The 24,456-nt window shown below is 45.8% G+C and overlaps 1 protein-coding gene across 5 annotated transcripts in view; it reads left to right on the top strand.

Moving 5' to 3' along the window:
* Fgfr2 (fibroblast growth factor receptor 2) overlaps nucleotides 1-10,281 on the top strand; it is a 103,961-nt gene extending 93,680 nt beyond the window's left edge. For all 5 annotated transcript variants that reach the window (XM_055608806.1, XM_055608805.1, XM_055608804.1 and 2 more), the window contains 5 exons: nucleotides 10-132; nucleotides 1,193-1,263; nucleotides 2,907-3,044; nucleotides 4,832-4,937; nucleotides 8,629-10,281. In XM_055608806.1, coding sequence (XP_055464781.1) covers nucleotides 10-132; nucleotides 1,193-1,263; nucleotides 2,907-3,044; nucleotides 4,832-4,937; nucleotides 8,629-8,793 — 603 coding nt within the window. In that variant the 3' untranslated portion in view covers nucleotides 8,794-10,281. The remainder of the gene's footprint in view (nucleotides 1-9; nucleotides 133-1,192; nucleotides 1,264-2,906; nucleotides 3,045-4,831; nucleotides 4,938-8,628) is intronic.
* The last annotated feature ends 14,175 nt before the right edge of the window (nucleotides 10,282-24,456 follow it).

The raw sequence follows: 24,456 nt of genomic DNA, 5'->3' as shown, positions 1-24,456 counted from the left end.
CGATTGCAGTGTATCCATCGAGATCTGGCAGCCAGAAATGTGTTGGTAACAGAAAACAACGTGATGAAGATAGCAGACTTTGGCCTGGCCAGGGACATCAACAACATAGACTATTACAAAAAGACCACAAATGTGAGTGTGTAATGTAACACTGGGTGGGAGAGGTTACAGAATGACACAAGCTTATCAGTGGGAGAACCATGGACTGTCTCCTCTCCACATTACATTCTGATATGTTTGGTTAATTCTCGGTTAGCAAATTTAGATTGTATCTGAGGTAGGTGTGGTGTATATGAATCGCTCTTTTACGCAGAACACCCATCCATGGCCTCCAGGGCTTTGTATGGCTCACTTAAAAACCTTCATAATTGGGGGAGGGGGGTGGCTAGATGGCTCAGCGTTTGTACCAAGGACTAGAACTTGGAAACTGGCTGGGTTCATTTTGCCCATAGGCCCATCGGGCTGTACCTGCGTGCTAGGGATATAGATGATGATGAGACTACAAAGAAATAACACTTTGATACTTTATTCAAAGAACCAGATCTATGGATCTTCACCAGTATATGCAGTTAGTTGGAGCTTATTTCTGTCCTAGTGGTAAACTGGTGAAAGCCATCTCTTTCACTCAGAGGGTGTAGGAGGTAGCCTGGGCTGCCTACCACTGGGTGCTGGCTGAGTGCTCAGGTTTGAAGTCCAAATTCAAGACAGGCTGGAGTAGTGAAATGAGGAAGAAACAGGAACCTAAATCTACTCTGCAGACGTGGTTCTTGGAACCAGCCAGGAAGTCCCGGCACCTGACTGGGAGCCTTAGTATTTTTTATAGACAAGCAAGCAAGGGGCCCTATGCATGTCACCACAGTCATTTCCTCTACCTGCCAGCACATGCACAGACGTGTCTCCCAGGACTCAGCGTCTCTCTCCACACATTGTATGAAGGCCCCACAGGCCTAACCAATCCGTGTGGTGCCCGAGACCTTTATTTTAAATTTTGACAAAATAAGGAAGCCAGGTGTAGGAGGTCAAAAGCTGAGGCTGGAAGACTGCTAAGAGTTCGGGCCTGCCTTGGGCTAAGTGAAAGTTGTGGGCTTATGTGGGCTACAAAAATGTGACAGTACTATTACACAGGGCATGGCCTTCTCGAGCCCATGGCAGTGTTCTTGTAAAACCTACAGGTTTTTACGTTTCCTTACAGGGGCGACTCCCAGTCAAGTGGATGGCTCCTGAAGCCCTTTTTGATAGAGTTTACACTCATCAAAGTGATGTGTGAGTAGCTCCTGTTCTTGGTTCCTACGTGGGTTGAGTTTCAGAACTGCTACAGGCCCCACCTGCTCCTAGAAGGCATGGGAGTCAGGGATCTCAGATGACATGGGTATATGGTAGATTGGGACCCAGTGTTTGGTTACTAGTCTGCCTGCCTTTGAGAGGTGGAGATGCCAGCCTCCTGCTGCCACAGTGGAAGTATCCTCCTCCCATCATAGATGGCGGATGCTCAGTCACCACACTCTGACTTATTTGTAAAGTGGGTGGTCCTGGAAGTACATGTGTATGCTCTAGCACCCAGGAGGACACAAGTTCAAGACCAACCTAGACTACATGTAGCAAGTCCAAGGCCAGCCAGAGATATGTAGTGTGAGCCCGTCCTTATAAAAATCAGAAAACAGAAAATACCCTGAAGCCCTTCCTATTTAGGTGTGTGTAATTTTTCTCTGGCCCAGGCTTGTCCTTAGAAGCTGAGGCTGGATGAGGCACGGTCAGTTCGGATGACTGCCGCATTTGCCTGCCATGGTTATTATACTTTTTTAAGTTTCTTCTTAGCTTCTGATCATATTGTAGAATACAGTAGAGATTACATGAATTTTTCTGGTGATTCATGTAAACTGCAGTTAGAGCCAGGTTCCAACTGATATTGTAGATTAGGAAATTTAACTGAAAGATGTTCCTGGGAGAAACTGGATAAAAGATGCTGTTTTTTTGCCAGTTTCTATGGGTCTATAATTATTCCACAGGACAAAGTTGTTGTATGGTTTTTCATTGGGATGGGCTGGGTTTTTTTTGTTTGTTTGTTTTGTTTTGTTTTGTTTTTTAAGGTTTTTGTTGTGGGGGTTTGTGCACCAGTGTGCTTGCTCCTGTCAGTCTTCCTAGAAGGAAAGGAGTCACAGATTTGTGTGTGACTGCACTGAGGCTCTGTACTGGTTTTGCCTATAGTGTGGCCCCTGCTTGGTAGAAAACCAGAGACAGTGCTCCCAGAGTCAGTATGCATGAGTTTCTGGAACTGCAGGACACAAGTGTGCTGCTTGATTATCTCATAGGCTTGCGTCCTATGAGATAATCAAGTATGGACGGCACCTGTGAGGTCTTCTCACTTTCTGCTGTATGAGCCTCTTCTCTTGGGGCATGAAATTCTTCTGTGCTAATTCCAGCCCTGTGCTGGCTCCTTTCAGATCACACTAAGTCACAGAATCTTTGCCCTGTGGCTGTTCCAATAGGGCAGGCCTCCTCTTACAGAGTCGGCCTTCGGATCTTATTCTGTCATCTGTAAATCCAGGTTCTTGGGTCAGCTGCAGAGGGAGGTGATTTAGACAGAAGAAGCCTGAAGTCGGGCGTCTAGACCCCCCCACCCCCAGCTGCCCCCACGTTACTATCACCACATAAAAGACAAAGAACTTTAAGTAGTGGTGGTACGGCTCTTTGTCTATTGATGGAAAATTCCGTCAGACCATCCGAATGTCATCCTCATTTAGGGAGGCTCCTTGGGGGTCAGGGAAGGGCAGGTCGGATGGATTGCGGGAGGGCTCATTTATCTGTGGATGTAAGAAGTGAGTGGGTGTTTATTTTTTTAACTGACATGTTTAGGTTTCTGCGCTCTGGGCGCAGTACTAATGCCATGTTTTCTCTTTTCTCTGCAGCTGGTCCTTCGGGGTGTTAATGTGGGAGATCTTCACTTTAGGGGGATCCCCCTACCCAGGGATTCCCGTGGAGGAACTTTTTAAGCTGCTCAAGGAGGGACACAGGATGGACAAGCCTGCCAACTGCACTAATGAGCTGTAAGGGCTGTGGCCATCCTGCCGACAACGCAGAGGGCTCACCACATCTGTCCCGTCTCCAGACATGCCCCGGGCCCCTCAGGGCCCCGTTTTCTAAACATTCTCTAAGAAGAATTGTTGAAGCTGTCCCTGGGTTCAGTCCCAGCATGGAGATAGTTACACAGACAACTGTGACTTGTCCAAAAGAATGTACATCCTGCCAAAGCGTATGGAGTGGGGCTCAACTCTGGGCTGTCCACGGGAAGAGGGAGCCTCATGGTGACGGGAACACTCATAGGTCAGGTACCAAGCCAGAATGCTGCAGGGCTGCCCCGGTAGAACGAACAAGCGATGTGGAAGCAGAAATGGGCTCTTTCCAAAGCACTTTTAATCGTTGATAATTGTCATGACAACGAGGCAGGGTGACCCACACCTGGTAATCCCAGCACTGTTGAGGCTGGAGCAAGGTAGTTCCCACCAGGTTGAAGCCGGCCTGAGCCACAGAATGTGGCCCTTCTTCTCCATAAAATAAAATGAAAATGAGCTGATTTTTTTCAGATGTGATGGGGATAGGGAGGTGGTTAAAATGCTTACCATGCAAGCACAAGGACCAGAGTTCATTCCTCACACCCAGCTAAAAAGCCGGGTTCAGAGATGTGTGCACTCGTAATCCCACGGGCTGTAGAGGTGGAGACAGGGCCATCCTTGCAGCTTGCTGGCCAACCAGCCTAGCCCAAAACAGCCTAAAACGTCAGGTCTCAGTGAGGGACCCCATCTCAGAATAAGGTGGATGGTTTCTGAGGGTTGACCTTCAGCTTCCAAGTCTGTACACATGCCTGTGTGTGCCTCACACACACAAATAGAGAGGAAAAGAAAATTGTCATTACATCAACCATGCTTTCTCAGATCGAACGGGCTAGTGTGTTTTTAAAGCAGGGAACTCAAAGTTTATCCTGGTGCCATCATTAGGGTACCATTTCTGAGTATGAAAGTGTGAGCTGGTTTCTAGGGATGCCTTTCTCACACTGTAAGTGAAATTGTGTTGTGTTAATGACGCGTGCCTTGTGCAGCGAGGTGCTGGCTCTCCTCTGGGGCAAACTAAGAAGGTGATTGTCCCAGAGACTGCCTTCCATTGTGTGCTTCTTCATGGGGATTTTAGAGCAGTAATCCCATGAGCACTTTCTGGTGTACAGTGGAGGGCTGATGAATGGCCACTTTTTATAGCGTATTATATAAAGGAATTTATTGTGTGCCTTATGTTCCTGTTGCTTTTTCTAACGGAGGGTCTGTCGAAACTCATAATCAAGATAAGGCGGGAAGCTCGGACTACCCACGAGTTAATCAGGAAGTTAGCGCAGAGCTCTGTAGTGGTAGATTAGCTTGCATAAACCTTCAAGTTGTGGTTTCTGAATATTTTTTACTCTAAACTGAGGAACGTTTGTCATCAGGCTTCTAAAAACAAAGCTCAAAGTTTAGTTCAGGCAGGAGTGATTAGGGAGGGAGAGGAGAGGCAGGCTGTAAATGTGTCTCCTTCCGTTCTCTAGAGATGGCTGGAAACTGTGGCCATGTTGTGCTAGGTCACACTGAAACAGGGACAGTAGGGAAACACATCCATGTACCTTTCTGGGTAGAGAGTCGTCCTCCTAAGCCGTTCTGGGTTGCAGAGACGTTTCTGTAATGTTCGTTAGTGTTTGTGTAGTTGTATTTCACTACTTAGGGCATGTCCCCCTGCTACCTGTCCAAACCAACCACATCTGTACATAAAGCGCTTCATGAAGTCAATTCACCGGAGATATCCTTTTTCCCAGGTATATGATGATGAGGGACTGTTGGCATGCTGTACCCTCGCAGAGACCCACGTTCAAGCAGTTGGTCGAAGACTTGGATCGAATTCTAACTCTCACTACCAATGAGGTAAAAGCTTCCTCCCAGAAGCCTGGCGACCCTGCTTGGCTCAGGAGTCCCCTGTTCGTTAAATTCAAGCTCCGTTGTTGGAGTCAGTGGTGGTGCTTAACATTTTTGTGCAAGGGTCAGGCAGAGTTAAACCGTGGGTTCCTTTCCAGTCGGGTGTTTCCCCCGCCCCCGAACTGAATTTTGAGAATTCTGACTCCTAAGGCAGGAGGCTGGGGCCCTCCTGAGCTGCCCTCATGGCTATTGGTGGTGCTGTGGCCCAGGAGGAGTGTGTAGAGAGAAGAGGTGGAAATGTTTTGTGGTAGCATTTTGGTGTGCGTGGGAAGAAGACACTGGCGTGTAACACGAGCCCTGGATTCTATGTCCTGGTGGTCAGTGTGAGTGCTGCCCGGGTTCAGGGGCTGACCAACTTAATGGAAGGCAGTGACGTGTCATTTCCTCATGTCGCTTGCCCTGTGTGGGCCTGTCTGGAAAGGCATGTGGCTTGAACCTTTCTCTGTGACATGCGTGTCACACATATCGTGTACGACTTAGGTTATACAGTTCCGTTACGAGTGACAGGATTTTTAAACGACAGTTGGTGCCTATAGTTAAAATAGTTATCTCGGGGCTGGGGTTCAGGAGTGGGTACCCAGTCGTCAGTAGTGTGCTTGCCCCCCAAGTGTGGGTTTGAGCAAAAGCCTCGTGTGATGCTGTTCTCTCGCAGCCCCAGCACTGGGGAGACAGAGACTGGTGGTTGAAGAACTTAGGGTAGCTAACCCAACCTAGCGGGCAAGTTTCCAGTCTCAGTGAGAGCTCCTGCCTCATAAAACACGGCCTCTGCATGCATGCACACCCGCACACATGTGAATAAAATACTTTGTTCTCTCTACAGTTTAGGCCAACCAAAGATATCATTTCCTGTTACTCTTTGAATACGCTCCTACATACAGCCCCGTTTCTGGCTTTGACATAACTTGAATGACCTTTAGCATTTTAGAAGGGATATTCTATGAGCAGGAAAGCTGGTAGACCCACACAGTCCAAGGAAACCCATGATAGAAATTGTACAGGAATTTTGAGATATTCTCTTGAGTGTGCCAAATAGCACTCCCTCACAGAGAAAAGGTTGATGCAGTCGTTTTCACAGCCAAAAAGTTTTAAAAATCTCCCAAATGCTTAAAAGGAAAAAAGAATACAGTCAATTTCTGATTTAAAAAAAAGAGTGATTGAAAAGAAAAACAGTCGAATGTAGAGGTATAAGCCTCAATATGGCAGCTTTATCTTCTGCTCTTGGCTGTGGCTTGTGCTGAATAATGGGAGAGCTTGCATTTAAATGAACACAGCTGACCTTCAGAAGTTGAAAGGAAAGGAATAGTTCAAGAGAGGAAAAAAAAGCCAACTTTCTTCTCCTGCCAAAATTGTTGTTTCTAGCCTAAGTTCCTTTAACCCTAGGCTTGGAATCCAATGACATTCTCTCCTCCCCCCTCCTATCAGATCTGAAAGTTACAGCTTCATTTAGAAACTAGGAAGGGCACTAAGGTTTTCATTTAATGATCCCAGGTCCATACTCAATGTTACGTATTGATATATTTATGCTTAAAAGGGGACCCATTCCTACTGAACTTTATATGCATATCCTAAAATAAGAAAGCAGAATGCCATCTTGTCTAACGGATATAAAAATCGAAGTTTCTTTCCTTCTTAAAATCATTACCACATGCTCAAGAAAAATGGTTCCATTTAGGACAAAATTTCATTTTTATCATTGTAAGCAAAAAGTCCTCTTTTGATGTGGTGGGCGTGTTTGTTTCTGGTTGTGTGGTTAATGCTGATGTTGTTGGAGCCGACACATCCCCCTTCTTGGATGGCGACTCTTTCTCTTGCCAGCCCTGGTGATGAATTATAGTGGTTTTTGTCTTTTAAACCGTACGGTCGCCAACATTCCATGGGCTCTCTGCTGATAACGCCGAGGCTGAGGCTGTTTGTGCTGTGGTCTGCGCTTTTTGCCCCCTCCCAGCCAAACCACAGGTCACAGAGGAGTGGCTGGCTTCTGGGTATGTAAGCAAAGCCACCCCATTTGTGCCAGTACCGTTAGAGTGAGACAAGAAAGGCCCCTGTTTAGAAAGCTTTTCAGGGCTGGGGGTGTAACTCAGTTGATGAGAGTGCCTGCCTCGTGCTCACACAACCCTGGGTTTGAGACCCCAGCACTACATAAACTGAGCTTTGTTGTACACACCTGTCATCCCAGTACTCAGGGAGGTAGATGCAGGAAGATTAGAAGTTCAAGGTCATCCTCAGCATTGGTGGCCAGCCTAGAATACTTGAGACCCTGACAGGAAGGAAGGAAGGAAAGAGGGAGGGAAGGAAGGAAGGAAGGAAAGAGGAAGGGAAGGAAGGAAGGAAGGAAGGAAGGAAGGAGGGAAAGAAGAAGAGAAGGAAGGAAGGAAGGAAGGAAGGAAGGAAGGAAGGAAGGAAGGAAGGAAGGAAGGGAGGGAGGGAGGGAGGCACACACAGAGAGAGACAGAGACACAAACACAGAGAGACACAGAGATACACATATAGAGAGACCGAGAAACACAGACAAAAATCTTTTTCCATTTCAGACCAGGGTCAGCCAGAACTTTCTGTAGGGGCCAGAGAGTAAACATTTTCAGCCTCAGGCCATATGGTCTCTGTCGAAACCGCCATTCTAGCATGAAAGCAGCCACATCTCTATGTAAATAAATGAGTGTCTGTGTTCCACTAAAACTTTATGGACTCTGAAATTGAGAAATTTATATAATTTCATATGAATTTATATCATCTCATGCCATTGGCTGCCACAAGAGAGGACTCTTAATTTGATTTTTCCACTACCCATGTACAAATGTTAAAGAGCAGCCTTAGTTCCCCAGCCAAACAGAAACATACATGGGCTCGCACCCTGCCCTGGGCTGGAGGAGGAGAATGAGTCAAAGGGACCCCAGGAGCCACCGCGGATGCTTTGGGGAGTGGAGAAACTTTATGAACTCCACATTTTCAAGTCTGAAACCTCCCTTTCCCTAGACTTTCCTTTAACAGCCCATTACGGATTTAACATCCATGAGGGTGTCCAAGCCTTCCCTTAACCTGCTTACGTTGTTAACTCTAAGAGCTTCTGAGAGTAATGAATTACATCTGTTAAATTACGCAACAAATGAAGAAGCCTTCCGCTTAAATAGTCCTAAGAAAGGACAGCCTGTAGAATGTGATTCAGAAAATACATATTCATGGGCCTGGCTATTTAAAGGGGTCTTGTTGTCTTTTTACTTCACTGGGCCTTAAACGCCAACCATGAGCTCTAGTGAGGAGGGGCTACAGTAGGTCACCAAGGTCCTGTGGGCAGAGCAGGCAGGGCCAACTGCCTAGTACCGGCAGCTCACTGTGTTCTTATCGTCTGCTGCTTGCCGGTGATTTATTGATGCTAAGTTCAGGACAGCCTGGAGCGAATGGAGTTGGGGTCTCAGGGAGGTCTTGGTGCAGCGGGGTGAGCTGGGCCTCTGCAAACCTTCCAGGGGGCTCCCCATCCCTTCCCAAAGCTGATGTAGAGATGTCTCTGGAGCTTCTGTTTAAAATGAGATTCTTCTCTTCCCTTCTTGCAGGAATACTTGGACCTCACTCAGCCTCTCGAACCGTATTCACCTTGTTATCCTGACCCAAGATGAAATAAAACGTCTCTCTTCCCTTCTTGCAGGAATACTTGGATCTCACCCAGCCTCTCGAACAGTATTCTCCTAGTTACCCTGACACAAGGAGCTCTTGTTCTTCAGGGGACGATTCTGTGTTTTCTCCAGACCCCATGCCTTATGAACCCTGCCTGCCTCAGTATCCACACATAAACGGCAGTGTCACAACATGAGTGAACGTGTCTTCCTGTCCCCAAACGGGACAGCGCCAGGAACCTACTTACACTGAGCAGAGAGGCTATGCCTCCAGAGTGCATGATACGCCTCCACTTGTATATACGGATCAGAGGAGTAAATAATGGCAAGCATATTTGACACATGTGTAAAGATTTATACGGTTGGAAAAATGTCACCATCCCAGGAAAGGAAGAATGTTTCCTGATAAGTGGACAGCCGCAAGCTACCACGCCACCCTCTCTGACCCACTGTGTACTGGCCATGCCCCAGTTGGACTCAAGGCAGACACGTGTTCTGCCTTCCTTGTTAATTTTGTAATAATTGGAGAAAATATATGTCAGCACACACTTACAGAGCACAAATGCAGTATATAGGTGCTGGATGTATGTAAATATATTCAAATTATGTATAAATATATATATTATATATTTACAAGGAATTATTTTTTGTATTGATTTTAAATGGATGTCCTGATGCACCTAGAAAATTGGTCTCTCTCTTTTTTTAAATAGATATTTGCTAAATGCTGTTCTTAGAATTTCTTAATTTTCACCGAGCAGAGGTGGGAAGATATTTTTGCTTTCAGGGAAAATGGTGTCACATTAATTTATTAACGAATTGGTAATATACGAAACAATTAATCATCTATAGTTTGTTTTTTTTTTTTTAATTTAAGTGGCGTTCCTATGCAGGCAGCACAGAGGACTAGTTAATCTATTGCTTGGACTTAACTGGTTATTGGATCCTTTGAGAAGAGAAATATTATATGACTAATTTTGGGGGGAAATGATGTCTTGATTTATTTGTGTTTCAACTCTGCTGTCCGATGATTATGTTTAGATGCCTCACACCCACTTTACAAGAAACCTGTTAAGCTCTGTCACCTGAGTATAACATTTAACCAGACTTCCCAAGATGAATGGTACCAGCGTCCTCATCCCAAGATGCCTTAATCCACTCCTCTGGGGACAGACTTCCATGGCAATGATAGCAGGGTGGGTGCAGTCTGGCAGCTGGCCTTCTGCCCAGGCAACACGTCCATCACATTTGCCTCCATGAGTTTTAATAACAGCTTCAGGTTCTTCAGCATCATAAAAACCCTTTGGGCAATCTCCGCCCTCTCGTAGGATATCAAAAGCCCAGCACTAGGCTGTTGAGAAGTTGAGAGCTCCTTCCATCTCCTTAAGGGTTTAGTTCTGGCTTCGGACAAGACCTCGCCAAAAGATCTGGCCTAACAGCTGCATCCGACAAGATAACGCTTATTGTTGATTTCTGTATTCAAGTACTGTGTTCTGCTTTGGATACAGCCACTCGCTTCACTACCGCCATGTGACATGATTGCAGATTACACTGATTTTATGTGTTTTGAAATTGGAGAAAGTATTTAATAAAACGTGTTAATTTTTATACTGACAATAAAAAATGTTTCTACAGATATTAATGTTAACAAGACAAAATAAATGTCACGCAGCTTATTTTTTTAATACTCGTGTCTCACCCAATGGTTTCCTGCGCTTGGAGGTGTGTGCAGTACTTGGTGGTGTGGATGCACAAAAGGCAAAGCTGAAAGGCCACACACGCATCAGGGTGACTCGCCAGAGGCGTTGCCTGGGAACAGTAGTGGCCGGGACAGGTTGACCAGTGGGGAATCAGAAGTTGGGGAAATCAGAAATTGGTTCAACCCTGGCTAGGTCCAACATCTCAACAGAGGGAGACGTCCTTCCTTCTTGGGTCCTTCATATTTTCCAGAGGAGCAGCATGGAGGAAGCCTTAAAGGTGACATACAGATGGGGAGGCGTCAATGACAAGATTCTCAGATTGTCTGATTCCTGGGACCTGCCTCCTTCCAGGCTGGCCCCCTTGTGATATGTGGGGAGGGAGAGAGTTTGCTTTCTGCTGCTAAAATTCTTGAGTGCTTTGTTTGCCCGCATTTGCGGCTCTAGGCTCTGTAAGGCGCCATTACTGAGCCAAGGAGATGCAGAGAGGCTCTAGGCTCTGTAAGGCGCCATTACTGAGCCAGGGAGATGCAGAGAGGCCCGGGAGCTGCAGTTGTGCACGGCTGATGGTTACTAAACAGTGCTGTCCCACTGTCCCTGTTGGGCTTTGGTCGTGGGCGAGGCAAGGGTTTCCCTAGGCACCAGGAGGTTGGCATCTGGTCCTGGTGGTGTATGCTTCTGTTTCTTATTAGCAGAGCAAGGTAATGACCCCACCAAAAGAATGTGAGTAAAAAAATAAATAAAGTATGTGGGCTGGGCTGCAGCTCAGTGGTAGGGTGTTTGCTTTACAGGCGTTAGGCACTGGGTTCCATCTCCAGCAGAGCATTAAGAAAGGGTGTGAAAACAGTCACCTGGGTACAGGCTAGTTACGCTGCTGGCTGACTATTCCCATCTACTGGATGCCCTTGGGATGGGGCAGACTGGGCCTGCTGCGGTTATAGGTGTGTTTAAACCCAGGCCCAGCATCTAATAATCATTCTTCTCTGCAAATCAGGCTTGCACATCTCATAGGACACTGTGGCTTCAACCACATAGATTACAGCGGAGGAAATGCTCGTCTGTTTAGGGAGCTGCTGGGTCAGCAGGAATCCTAAAGAAGTTATTGGCCATTTTAGTTTTAGAATTATTTTGAGAGATTTTTCATGGAGGGAAAGAAAACAGGGAATTCATGAAAAAGATAGGAGATTTCTTCTTCCTCTTTTTATAATCTGACCTAAAGAAATACACATAGAGCTTGATGAGAATCGTGGAGTTTAGGGCCACTCCCCCAGACTGCAGGAAAACTTTGGGAAGTAGATGGTTGTCAGTTAATCAGGAAATCGGTTTATCTCCAAGAACCAAAAGATGGCAGGTATTTTGGGTGTGTCCTGGACCCTGTTATTTCCAGATTAGAGGGACATGTTCAGAAGTCTGCCTCAAAGTCCTGTGATAATTGTGGCCTGTGATGGTGATGGGAAGGATTAGAGAGTTGGGCTTCAAAGACAGCCCCTTCAGGAGATTTCTGTGGGTTTCCTGGGCACAAGGAGTCTCTTCATCCATTGGCCTCTTCTTCCCCTGGGAACTTCTCTCCTTCTGATGTTGGGGAATGTTCCTGAACCTCACACTCAGGAAATGAAAACGAGTTCGAGGTAGAGTATCAGAAGGATGTGTGCAGCTTTGGATCCAGGACTCAACACCATTCTGAGACCGACAGTCTGGGCTGCTGGCTTGTCCTGGCTAGTGACTGTTTCTAGAACATTCCAGGGGGCTTAGCTAGTATGGATAGAAACTTGAAACTAAACTGCAGGTTTCCTAGAGTCACCTCAATGGGAAATAGCCTAAACAACGAAGACTGTGGCCCTGCCTGGTGCCATAGAAACACCTCGCAGGCAAGCTGGGATGCAATTGACTGGCATGCTTCCTACACTTGGATGTGCTGGGCAAGCCCCAGGTTTTACCTGGACATTCATCATAGGTCTTACCATGAGGGTTACCTGTAGAGGCTGAGCTCTGGCAGAAGGTCCCTCTCTTTCTGGGAGTTCTTTAGGCATACTAGTGGTTTTTGTAAAGTATAGTCACAATGCCATACAACCATCATTGCCATATACCTGAATGTCTTCAAATTTAATTCCAAGTTTCCGAAAAGAAATCCAGTACCCCTTAGCAGCTACTTTCCAGATCTCTTCCTAGCAGTTCCCATTTGTTCTCTGATGAGATGATTCACACACACACACACATTGGGTCCTATGGTAGGTGACCTTCTGTGTCTGTTTTCATTCCTTTAGTGTAAGGTTCATCCATAACACAGCATGTACCAGTGTGCCATCTTTATTTCCAAATTACGTTCTGTTGTGTGATATATTACATTATTTGTTCATCTACTGATGGACCTTATGAATAGCACTGTTTTTTTTTAAAATCATCCATCTATAGGGTTTTTTTTTGGGGGGGGGGTTATTTCTCTAGGGGTAGAATTGCTGGGTCACAGGATAACTCCATGAACATTTCCTAAGCAGCTGCTCTGTTTTATGTTCCCCCTAACAATGTCCCAGTTTTTCCACATCCTTGCTAACACTTGCTATTGTCTATATTTTTATTATCACATTCTCAGAGGTATGAAATGTTTGCTTTATGGAATTCATTGCAGAGAAGCTAGATACTCCGATGATGGGTCAAAGGCATATACTTACTGGGCTTTTCAGAAAAAGGTACTGCCTTCCAAATGATTTGGCCTGCCTTGGACACTTACAAAGCAGCTTCAGTAACTGGGAGGTTCTTGTGGCTTCTCGTGGAATGGGAAGGCTCAGTGTCTTCTGAATGTAGCAGCCCTTACTTACCACCTTAATCAGGCCACTCTATGGCTTACCCCTCATCCCCAGAGACACTCTCCTGAGTTTCCGGATCCTCCCTTCTCCCTGTACTTCTCTCCCAGCTGCACCTGGAGAATTAACCAAAGATATTAACCAAAGAGGATACCCTGCAGATATGGCAAAGTCGTTATCATGCTGGTTGACTTCGGTGATGGAGCTATTGGGGGGGGGGTGCTGTCACCCAAACTCCTGTAAGTGACCCTTCACCCATGCTCATAAAATAAGCCCAGTAGACTGTGGTTAACCAAGCCAGACGTGGGTAGAAAAGTTGCATTGGTCTGTTGTTGGTGTTGTCTCTCGGGTAAGGTGATATTGGCTATGTCTTCCTAGGAAAAGTTGCACAACACTTCGATGACAAGTAATTCTATCCTCTTGTCTGAGAGATGAAGGAAGAAGCCTGAACTGGATGATGGGTAGAGATTTTCTGGCTGATTGCTACCTCGGATCCCCAGTGTTCTTCCAAACACAGCCTGGCAACCTTGAGCAGCCTGTGGGGACTGATAAAAGTGCCATGACTTATGCATGCACACACAGTCCTCCAGCCTGATGTTTTGATGTTATTTATTACGTTGATGTTTCTGAGAGATGAAAGCAGAGTTTATCTTCTCTCACATTTCATCCTAGGAAGCCTTCAAGGCAGTCTGTTCTGGGCAAGGACAGAAGCCTTCCACATTATACATTTTGAAAAGGGTACCTTTGGCTCCCATTTTCCTGGGGCTTTAGGGGAAGTTTTGAACGGGCACTTCAAGATTGCTTTGCAGTTCTGACTCAGGAGTCATGGGAGTCACAATACAGAGAGTGGACATGTAGACAGTCAGTGTCAATCATTCCCAAAATGGAGCCTCAGGCCATGGACTAGTTCACAGATAAAATGTAGTCATATACATACATACATACACACACACACACACACACACACACATACATACAAGTGACTTTGCTTCTTCACAAAGAGCTCTGCATCCTTCAAGTCTTTTCAGGCTCTTGATCCTCTTGTAATTTCTTTGTTGAAGGTACTTAAGTGAATTTTTCCTGTATCTGTTGCAAGTCAAAGTCTATAGCATGATGTGCTTGGAAATAGACAGAAACATCAGTTGCTACACCAAGAATGAAGGAGAAGCTTAGAATGGTGGCCTATTGCAGCGATCCCAGCACTCAAGAGGTAGGACTATCTCAAGTTTGAAGTCAGTCTACCCCACATAGACAGACCCTTTCTCAAAAAACAAACCCAAGGTTGGCATGATGCCTTAATGGGTAAAGATGCTTGCCACCCAGTCTGGCAACCTGAGTTCATTCCCCAGCACCCACATAGTGAAAGGAGAGAGCTGACTCCTTCAAGCTGTCCTTGACTTCCAGATGTGTGGCACATGTATGCACGTGCATACACACACACACACACACACACACACACACACACACACACACAATATAAAAACACCAAGCCAAATAAAAAAATGTTTTCTTTGATATCTAAATGGTATAATAAATGGTCTCCATGTCAAATCAAATTTGGGTTAAATGAAATTTTATCTGGGATGAAACAAACTGTTCCTGTTACATGACACTCAAATATTAGCACTCTCTCTCTTTCTCTGCACATGTTGAGATAAATATACAGATAAAATAAGCATATGTATATGTGTGTGTTTATGTATATGGCAGGCCTTGCCCTCTTTCCTGATTCATTCTGCCTTGCTAAAAACCATAAGATTACATTCCTAAAGCTAGCCACCAAGGTCAGTTCCCTTATTTAGTCACTTCTCCTGAGGCTGACCACCAAGGTCCAACTATCAAAGTACTGAAGTCCAGCAGTCAAAAGCCTCCTTTGGCTCACCTAATTAACGTGTCCAATTAAAATGAAACACCTTATCCTAACATGGGGTTTCCTCTTTTACCTTTATAAACTGCCATTTGCCTACGGGCCACATCTGTCTCCTCTCTGTGGAGAGACAGTCCTTTGTTGTCCCTCCCCACCCCAGCAGACAAATACCCCTTATCTCTCTCTTGCCCACTTTCTCCCTCTCCTTTGGTCCCTTCTCCTCTCCTTCTATCTTGTGTCTTTGTCCCTTATTCCTGCTCTCTGTCCCTCTGGGGCAAATAAATCTCTTTTGTGTGGAGAACTTGGTCTTAGGGTGTCTCCAGGGCTACCTAGAATACCTCTTTTTAAAAATGTGTTCAGTTTATCACTCTTTATGTGTCTTGTGTGTATGGGCATCACATGTCATGACACAGTCATGGAGGTCGAGGGACAACTTTGTAGAGACAGTTCTACCTTTCCACCTTTACATAGATTACAGGGGTCACACTCAGCTCTCAGGCTTGGGGGCTTTACACAGTGAACTACTTTGTGAGCTAGTTCTTCTCTTAAAAGAAACAAAAATATTTACCGTGTTTTAAATTATTGAAAATAATGATCAAAATCTCAAATAATCATGATATTTGTACAGCACTCAATGTGCTATGTTCACCTTTTTGAACAAACATTAGCTCTACGGCATAGCCAAGCAATGGGCACTCCATCAAGTTTTTAAAGAACTCTTACCATTTTGAGACTGGAAGGGACCAACGTGATTAACGGATTTTATACCATGCTCCAAAAGCCAGACCAGATGGGAACAGTAGTTCTGGGAAGCATCTCCAGGGCAAGATCCAGCTATGGTGGTGTGATGAGCAAACCAAAATGGGTACCTATAGCCAAGGGGAATTCTGCATTAAAGAATCAAGCAGCCTGGCGCTCTTCAAGTAAGACACTGACAACTGTGTGGATAGACGTCCATGTGTTAGGCAGGGCTTGAAGAGCCAGCATAAGCTGTCCTCTCTACAGGAACGTCTTCTGGGTCCTGGTCAACAGTAGAGTATCTTGGGTCTTTGTTTGTTTGTTTGTTTGTTTGTTTGTTATTCTTTTGTTTTGTTTCTCTTTTTAAATATAGGGTCTCATATAGCCCAGGCCGGCCCTGACTCCCTATATATCCAAGAGTAACTTTAAACTTCTGATCTTCCTGCCTCTATCTCCTGAGTGCTCGCGTTTCAGGTGTATACCTCTGTGCCTGGTTTATGGGGTTATGCGGCACTGGGGACTACATAAAACAAGGCCCCTGCATGCTAGACAAGCACTGTCCCTGCATGCCCGCCCCTCCTGCTGAGTTTTCAGTGGAAAGAGGCAGCTGGGATAGAGGCTTGCACACATTTAAGGTGGTGCTTGGAGGTTTGTGCAGACTCAGGGCGGCCCCGTCCCGTGGCGATTTCTTCTTCTGATGGGAAAGGTTGGGTGTTTCTTTGCACACTTTACCACTGCAGAATAGGTGATCGGAAGCCTCTTTCCTGGCATGGTCTCTTCTCCTCAGAAGCTGGTGGCCTCTTGGTTTAGGCCGAACCAAAATGCAGAAGACACCTCATGTGTCTCTGTTGTAACCCATGAGCAGCCAGGGGTGCAAAGGGAAGGGTAAATCCAAAACACTGCTGTAGGCCGAGAAGACCTACAGCAGATCACAGGGCTGGGAGAGCGGTGGAAGCGCTTACTTGGTCATGCTTAGGTCAGACCGTGAGAAAACAAAGTCCTTGAACCCAGTTGGACCTCCTGCCTGCTTTTGTATTCCCTGAAAGCTAAGAAACAATTTTTAAATGAATGAAAAATATGTATTTCGTGATACATACAAATTATATAAAACACCAGTTTCGGTGTCTATAACTAAAGTTTTCCGTGTCTAAGGCAGCTTTGGTGGATAATGAGTGCGCAGTGGTTGAACAGAGATGAAAATGAGAATGCTTAACACCCATCCATTGCTGTTTGTGAAAAAACACCTCTCTAAGGCCCCTGCTGTAGAGAGGATGGGTCAGTGCGATGCTGGGCTCTTGAACATGGCTTGTAGGCAAGGACTTTACCGGTACCAACGTGTTGAAACTGGATGATGCTTCAAGAATGCCATCTGACTGAAAGGGAGAGAGCTTGTGGGGTGGAAGAGATGGCTCAGTGGTTCAGAGCACTTCCTGCTTTTGCCGAGAACCCGGCTTTGGCTCCTAGCACTCTCGTCAGGTGGCTCAAAGCCATCTGTAACTCCAGGTCCAGGGGATGCTACACCCTCTTCTGGTCTCTATAGGGACCAGTGTACATATGGTATACCTATGTATAGCAGGCCACACACATACACATAAAAATAAGTCTAAAAAGAGAGAGCTGAGTGGTGTGGCGAACATCGACAAACACACCTTCTGTGTTTTTTTAAACAAATGTTTTTAAGGTGCTTTGGAGAGAGCAGATGTCCCAGGTATATGTCTAACCCAGCCCTCCTGACATCATTCCGCCCCTGGAGGGCCACGTAGCAACATGCCTTTGAACTTCCAAATAGGGTTGCCCCAGAGAGCCACAAACCAAAGGCTAAGTAAATAGCCCTGTTCTACTAGAAGGGGTGAGGGCGAGAGGCTGGCATTCAGCTGGGAAGGATGCCTGTTTGGGAAGAAGTAAACCAGGTCTCACTATTGAGGGGACAGCCTGTCTTGTAACACCATCATCGTCCTTGATGGGTCTGAAATAGTAGGGACAGAGGCTCGGCCATCTCACGGTCTTTCTGGCCCAGTTGGGGATTCCATTACTGTGGTGCTGCTGTGTGCATTCAGATTTCTATGGCTAAGAGGCTTTATGTTGCCTTGCCTTCAGAATGCAAAACTCACACAGGATAGGCCTATACTGGATCCACTGCAGTGCACCTGGACACGTGACAGGAGTGGCTTTCTTTTCCTCTTTCTTTATTATTTTTCTTCCTTCTCAACAACTGCAGTTAAAAGTACCCGCCAAGCTCTAGTGGCAGAAGACTTGAAATGACCCAAGAGCCGCTTGCCCCGTAAATCCACACACAACTCCCCCATGTAAACAGATCCCCAGAAAAACCTCCGTATGCTGTAAATGTGTACAGGTGACGGAGACTGATAACCGAAAGGCCCAGATCCTGTTTCAGCAAGCCCTTGTTTTCCAAATGAGGCTGAAAGCCGATCAAGCCCTTAGCTCTTATTTTACTGACCTGACAGTGGGTAAATTCAGTCGAGTGCAGGAGATAGGGGATGAAGGGGTGACCCCTCATAAAAGAAGCTGGGTACGCGGCTGTTCGGGGGAAGCTGAGCCCCGTGCGGACCCACGGGGAGGAAACTTAGACCCTTTTCAAAGACTGGGTGGGCTCGAGGGAGAAGGTGAAGATGCAGAGAGCACAGTGAAGGCATGCATTGTTGGCTTTCCTGTTGTACAGGGCACCTGTGGACTGGGAGAGACCCTGAGGAGCACCTGAGAAGGGGCGGTTAGGGTTGTCTGTGTGCACACGCACTCCTGTAGACCAGGCTTCAACAGCTTCTCTGAACAATAAGAACATTCAGGCTTCTTATGGTGGCCATACCACATAGGGCCAGCTGGTTCCTTAAGATCCTTTATATGACTCAGGAGCATCTTAACAGGAGAGTTCAGATCGTCTTTGAGGGCAGAGCACCTAGGGAGAGAGGATGGTGGGGGTATAGGATAAGGGGAGGAGGCGTGGATGATTCTAGAATTTCCTTTTTAAAAAATGTATTTAAATTTTATTTTATGTGCATTGGTATGAGGGTATCATATCCCTTGGAACTGGAATTACAGATAATTGTGAACTGCCATGTGGGTACTGGGAATTGAACCCGGATCCTCTGGAAGAGTAGCTCTTAACCACTGAGCCATCTCTTTAGCCCCTCTAGAATTTCTCTAGGGAATAAGTTAACTGAAGTCTATGTGAAAAGGGGTTTGGGGAGTTGGGGTTTTGACTCAGAGCACTTTGTACACAGAGCACACTGTTTTGTTTATATATATATATATATATATATATATATATATATATATATATATATCCACATAGTTTAGGTTGGGGTTGAATGACAGGGGTGGGATGGGTCCCTTGACTACCCGCTCTAACCCTTCCACATGTTGGAGTCTAATTTAGCCTGAATATTTTGGATCTCTGTCCTTCTCCCAAGCGGTCGGCCATATCCAAGTTCTGACCACCCCTTTCTTTATTCTTGCAGATAAGAAGGAAGATGAGGCATTCTTCCCACACTGCCTACATCCCTTATGCTGCCTTGTGGAAGCATCTGGTGGACCAGGCTGATCCCCAGTGGAAAACAGATAACACGAGGCTTGCAAAACTAAAGTGACCTCAGAGTCAGAGGTGAGGGGAAACTTAGGTGTGTGTGTTTAATGTAGCCCTGCCAGGAAAGTGCTTTGCTACTTGGCAGAGCCAAGGGTCTTGGCATATTCTTGGTATATGTGTAGCCAGAGTCTGTTTCCATGAAAGGCATTTTGAAGACAATCAGAATAGGATCTCTTGAGGGTTTTGAGGGTGGAGGAGACCACAGGAGGAGTAGGATGTTAGGCAGTGAACCCCCCTGGGTCGTCCTGACCCTTGCAAAGCATGTTCTTTCTCCCTCATCTTCTAGGTTTGTTCTTGTAATTCTAGCTCTGGCTGCCAAGATAAAAATAATTCAGACTGGGAAGCTTAAGTAACAGAACCTTATTTCCTCACAGTTCTGTAGGTTAAGAAAGTCCATTTCAGGGAGCAGTCTGCTGAGGTCTGGTAAGGGCTCTCTTTTCGGCTTACAGATGACCATATCACATTGTCTTTCTTTGGTGCTTAGCCATAAAGGCAAGGAGGGAAGAACATAGAGAGTGAGGAATAAAAAGAGAGAGAGAAAGACAGAGACACATACCCACACCTACCCCCACCACAGAGAGAGAGAAAGAGAGAGAGAGAAACCTTCAGTTGTGTGAATGACAATATCAGTGAGAGAGAGCCTCATTCCTTTTAGACATGACTCATTGTGTTTAAACTGTGTTGTAGAAGAGGAGTGAGGTGTGAGAACTTAAACAAACAAACAGAAACGGAGTCCAGGATGAGGCAGTCTGTTACACTAACTGGAATGTAGAATGAATGAGTGAATGAATGAATGTTATAGATGGGTCTGAAAATGATTCATTCTCGACAGTAGGCCCCATTCTTCCAAAAAAAAAAAAGCTGGGAGCTTATTGCCTAGAAAGCATGGCTTTTCTTTAAAAGACCTGCCTCAGTTTATCACTACCTACTTCTAGCCTTTTGCTAGTGACCTTTTGAAGCTACTATCTCCTCTATTTATTCCCTGATTAAGGTCTTCCTCTCCACTTCCCTCTTAGTAACCTAAGACAATCTTTAGGTGGAAGTCTGGAGCACACTAACTAAAGTTAGGAGGGGAAAATAGCCAGATATGATTCAATTGTAAATAAGTGGCTTGCATTTCTCCCTGTTTTTCTTGTTTCTCTGGTTCTGGCCTGCCTGTCTTAGCCCTTCTGATCGTCCAGTTCCTCATCTTCCAAATGGAGACAAAGCTGTTGATAAGGTCCCTGCCTTCCAAGCCTCTTGTAAAGATAAGGATGAGAGCTACAGCGGAGGTCTGATACCTACACAAGCATGGCAAGGCCACTCTATCTCACACGGCGTGGTTTCATCTTCTCAGTGCACTTTCAACCCGAGTTTAGGGAGAGTCCTCACGAGCCATCACCTGAGACCCAGAATGTGGTACTCATTGTAGCAAGGGCTTCACCTACCCTAACTCTTGAACCACCATGAGCTAAAGGGCTTCTCAATACCTTATCCAGTGAATGGTTCTCCTGACTGTGGGTATAGAATCCTGGCTGTAGACAGTCGTTGACGATCACCTTGCCCTTACCTCTCTCCTCAGAGAGGGAGAAACTGAGTCTGAGCCACACAGGTGTTGGTAGGTGGAAGAGCTGCAGAAGGGACTCGGGCTGAACACGGGCAGCACCCTAATTCTGTATGCTGTAAGCACTCACTTGCCGTCTACTGACGTGTTGAAATTGTGTCCTGATAACGTTGGGAGGCAACAGAGCCCAGATCTTGAAGGGCGCCAGTGTGCTGTGCTTTGCTTGGCCCATGTTGTGTCTAAGATATTTTGGAACTTGTTCTCGATGTTAAAATTTAAAGGGTTTCAAGAGATTGTGCATATTTCAATGAGTCTTTTAGAAATGTCGATGTTGGCGCCATGGGCTCGCTTTTCCTTACAGCCACGACCCTTGGGGGGGTGTGTGTAAGAGGCTGTTCCTTTTAGACTGGGCACAAAATCTCATCTGGCCAATGCCCACCTAGCCATCCAGCGTCAATCCTGGAAGTGTCTTTTGGTCTTTGTAGACACTTGAGCTTTTGACTCCCAAATGGAGCTTAGTGGTCCATGGTCTTTGATGATACAGGCCTTGCAAATGATGCCTCTGGATAACAAGGGATTTTTGTCTGGTCGCCTCTTTGTTTTCACAAGTGGTTCACTGTGCCTCAGGTAGAAGAAAAGTCAGTGAGAAATCTCAGTCCACGGGCAAGGCACACATGAGTTCACAGGAGCAGTGGCTATCTGCCCAAGGCTGGGTCTATCAATGTCTCATCATGGATTAGGGAGAAGCGCTTCTGGCTCTGCTTCTCCTCAAGGAGCTATAGTGGTAGTTAATGATTGATAGAGGAGGAGGTCATATTCTTCAGCAGTATAGCCATTGGTAAAACACCCTTACTGAAGTAAATAACCCCATGGCGGCAAGCAAGCAGCCCTACCTAGTTCACTGCAGTGGGCTGCAAAACAGAAGACATGAAAGTGAGAGGGGCTTGTGAGAAAAAAGGACCATGTGGGAGGGGAAGTAAAGCGGAGAGGTTGGCAGGGAGGGCGGTGTGAGCAAAGTGCATCTCACATGTGTGAAATTGTGAAAGAATAAATACATTTTTAAAAAGACCTTCCTGTCCACGCTGGAATTCTTTCTTTAAAGTCCTGGAAAACACAAACTCCCAGGGAATCTCTTGCTGCCCATCCAGATGACCTAGTTGCAGGGGAAAGTCTGATTTTTTTTCTCAGAGCCGAGACCGAGCTGCTGTAGGATGTGGAGAGACTGCTCAACGTTTCCATGAGGAACACTTTCCGGCCCCAAAGCCCGGCCATAAAGATGCGTTTTGGATGAGAATTCATCCTTCCCCAGCAGAACCTGGGACTCTTTATTTCCAGGCCCTTCAAAACATCATCTCCTCTTGAAGTTCAAATCCATGTGGTTTGCGGCTCGCTAGACCAGGCCTGGGGTTTGGGATTTCACAGTATGCCATTCTTCCAACCTCTAATTTTAAAGCCATCATCCCCTATATTTATTTCATGGCTAGGATTGGTATTTTCTCTTTTGTTCCTTGTGAGGACAGGGTTACATAAAGGAGGACTCCTGTTTGAGCTAAAGAAGACCTTGGGATTTGGCAGAATCCTAAAGTAGCTAATGTTTCTGAAGTGTGCTAATTAATTTTAGCTGAGGAGAGTACCTGTTCATGCTTCAGTCCTCCATGAGGGGGGGTTTGCATTTGTGGCTTTGTTTTATTTGTTCTCTGACGGAGCCTAGGAACGTATTTATAATGATCTAGATGGAATGATCAGAAAATGGGGCTTGGGGCTTCATGGAGTTATTCTGGGGAAAGGTTTGAAAACTGACTCTTTGTCCTCCATCTTCTTTCTGATTTAAAGAACTAGGAAGCACCGAGTGTGGAGTGGTGGCCCGCAGAGAATGTAACTAGTCCCAATACTTGCCCACGGCTCCATTCACACAGCTCCTGCTTTCTCCTCTGTCAAGATTTCTACCCAGCCTCCTAAGCGGAGGCTGAGCTCTGTCTCTGTCTCTGTCTCTCCTCTCTCTGTTTAATATTCACTGGCCACCATTTCCGGTTTATCATCTTACAAACTGTCCTAAACCCAGGCCATCTTCCCCATCACCACTGTCTGTCCTCACCTTCATCCTTGTGGTATCTTGCCTGCGCTCACTTCTTAATTGGCCTGGCCTCAGCTCTCTGTCCTACTTTCCTCTGTTACCAGTTTCAGTTTGTTTTGTTTTGTTTTTGTGTGTGTGTTTTAAATCCTACAGTCCCATCCCATTCTTTTACTTCAAATTTCTGTTGCCTCTTGCTGCCTCAGGCAGAGCCCAAATGAATGCATGCTATACAACCAATTTTCTAGGCTTGTCATAGCCTTCTCTTTTGGAACTTTACATTCCTGTTGCCCTGAGGCCATCACCCCATGGACAGGATGGCCTGCTCATAACATACCTTCTGTTCACTCTCTCTATAGTTTCCTTCTCCAGATACCCTTCTGGGGTGCAAAAGCCAAGGCCTTTGTCAGACATCATGCCCTTTGGAAGTCTCTCCTGCTCTCTTCCAGGCAGAGTTCCCATTTCATGCAAGGCGCAGTGATAGCATGCATTGTGGGTTATCTGTCTTTCTGTCTTATCTTCTCCAAGACTATGGTCACATGGAGGACAAGGTTGTAGATGTGTAACTGATGTGATAGCTCACGGTCCATAGGGAGGGCTTCATCAATGTCATGTTAATCAAATAGTCATTGCTACCCTTTATTAGTCTTTGTCAGACATCTGCAAGTGTTTGAGTGCATTATGCATTTTAATATTTTAATACTAAATATGTTAATATTCACAGCCACCTACGAGAGATAAAAATACACAGAGAGGGCAGGACTCACACAAGGTCACTTAGCTTATTTCTTTGAGTTCACACCCCAGTGAGCACAGAGCCTCCATGCTGGCTGAAGTCTGACATTAGTCCATTTTCCAGTAAATGAGTCTCAAGTCAAGCACTCTGGCTATCTTTGAATACAATTGAGATTGTATTCAAATCTTAAGAGAACCACTCCTGGTCCAAGAGTTACATCTCAGACTGTGGACCAAATGCTCATCTTTGTGGTTTTCATTCATTTCCTCAGCTAGTGGATCTGGGAGAGCCAGTGTAGGCTAGGTCTGGAAGGGGGACAAATTGATGACTTGTTTTAGAGCAAATCACTGTAAACCTGAGCTTCTGATCCAAACAGGCACTTCACAGGAAGTGCCAAAGCCTCCAGGACAAAGGGAGAGGCATATTAATACCAGCAGCAACAACCAAATTATCGTCACCACCACCATCATCACTGCCACCCCCCCCCACCACCACCATCACCTTATTGTTATTATTAATTATTATCATCTTCATTAGTCAGGAGTCTCTCTGAGGTCAGAAGCAGACTTGCTGCTTCAGTTTGGTTTTTTTTTTTTTGTAGAACAATGGCCTCCTAAGATCACCTGGAGAAGACCCACAAGACGATGCCTGGTGATGTTTCCTCACAGAAGGAGAGGCTAGATCCTTACCAGGGAGTCCAGCCCCTCCTTCTTCTATGTCCTACCTAGCTATATGTAACTGTGCCCCAGCTGTACTCGATCTCATGGTCCTGGGAGGGGACAGTGTGCACAGAGTATGGGAGGCTA

This window comes from Psammomys obesus, unplaced genomic scaffold (assembly GCF_907164565.1).
Source record: "Psammomys obesus unplaced genomic scaffold, mPsaObe1.curated_primary_1811, whole genome shotgun sequence".
NCBI lineage: Eukaryota > Metazoa > Chordata > Mammalia > Rodentia > Muridae > Psammomys > Psammomys obesus.
The sequence above is the reverse complement of the archived record's forward strand: the minus strand, read 5'-3'. Positions and strand labels throughout refer to the sequence as shown.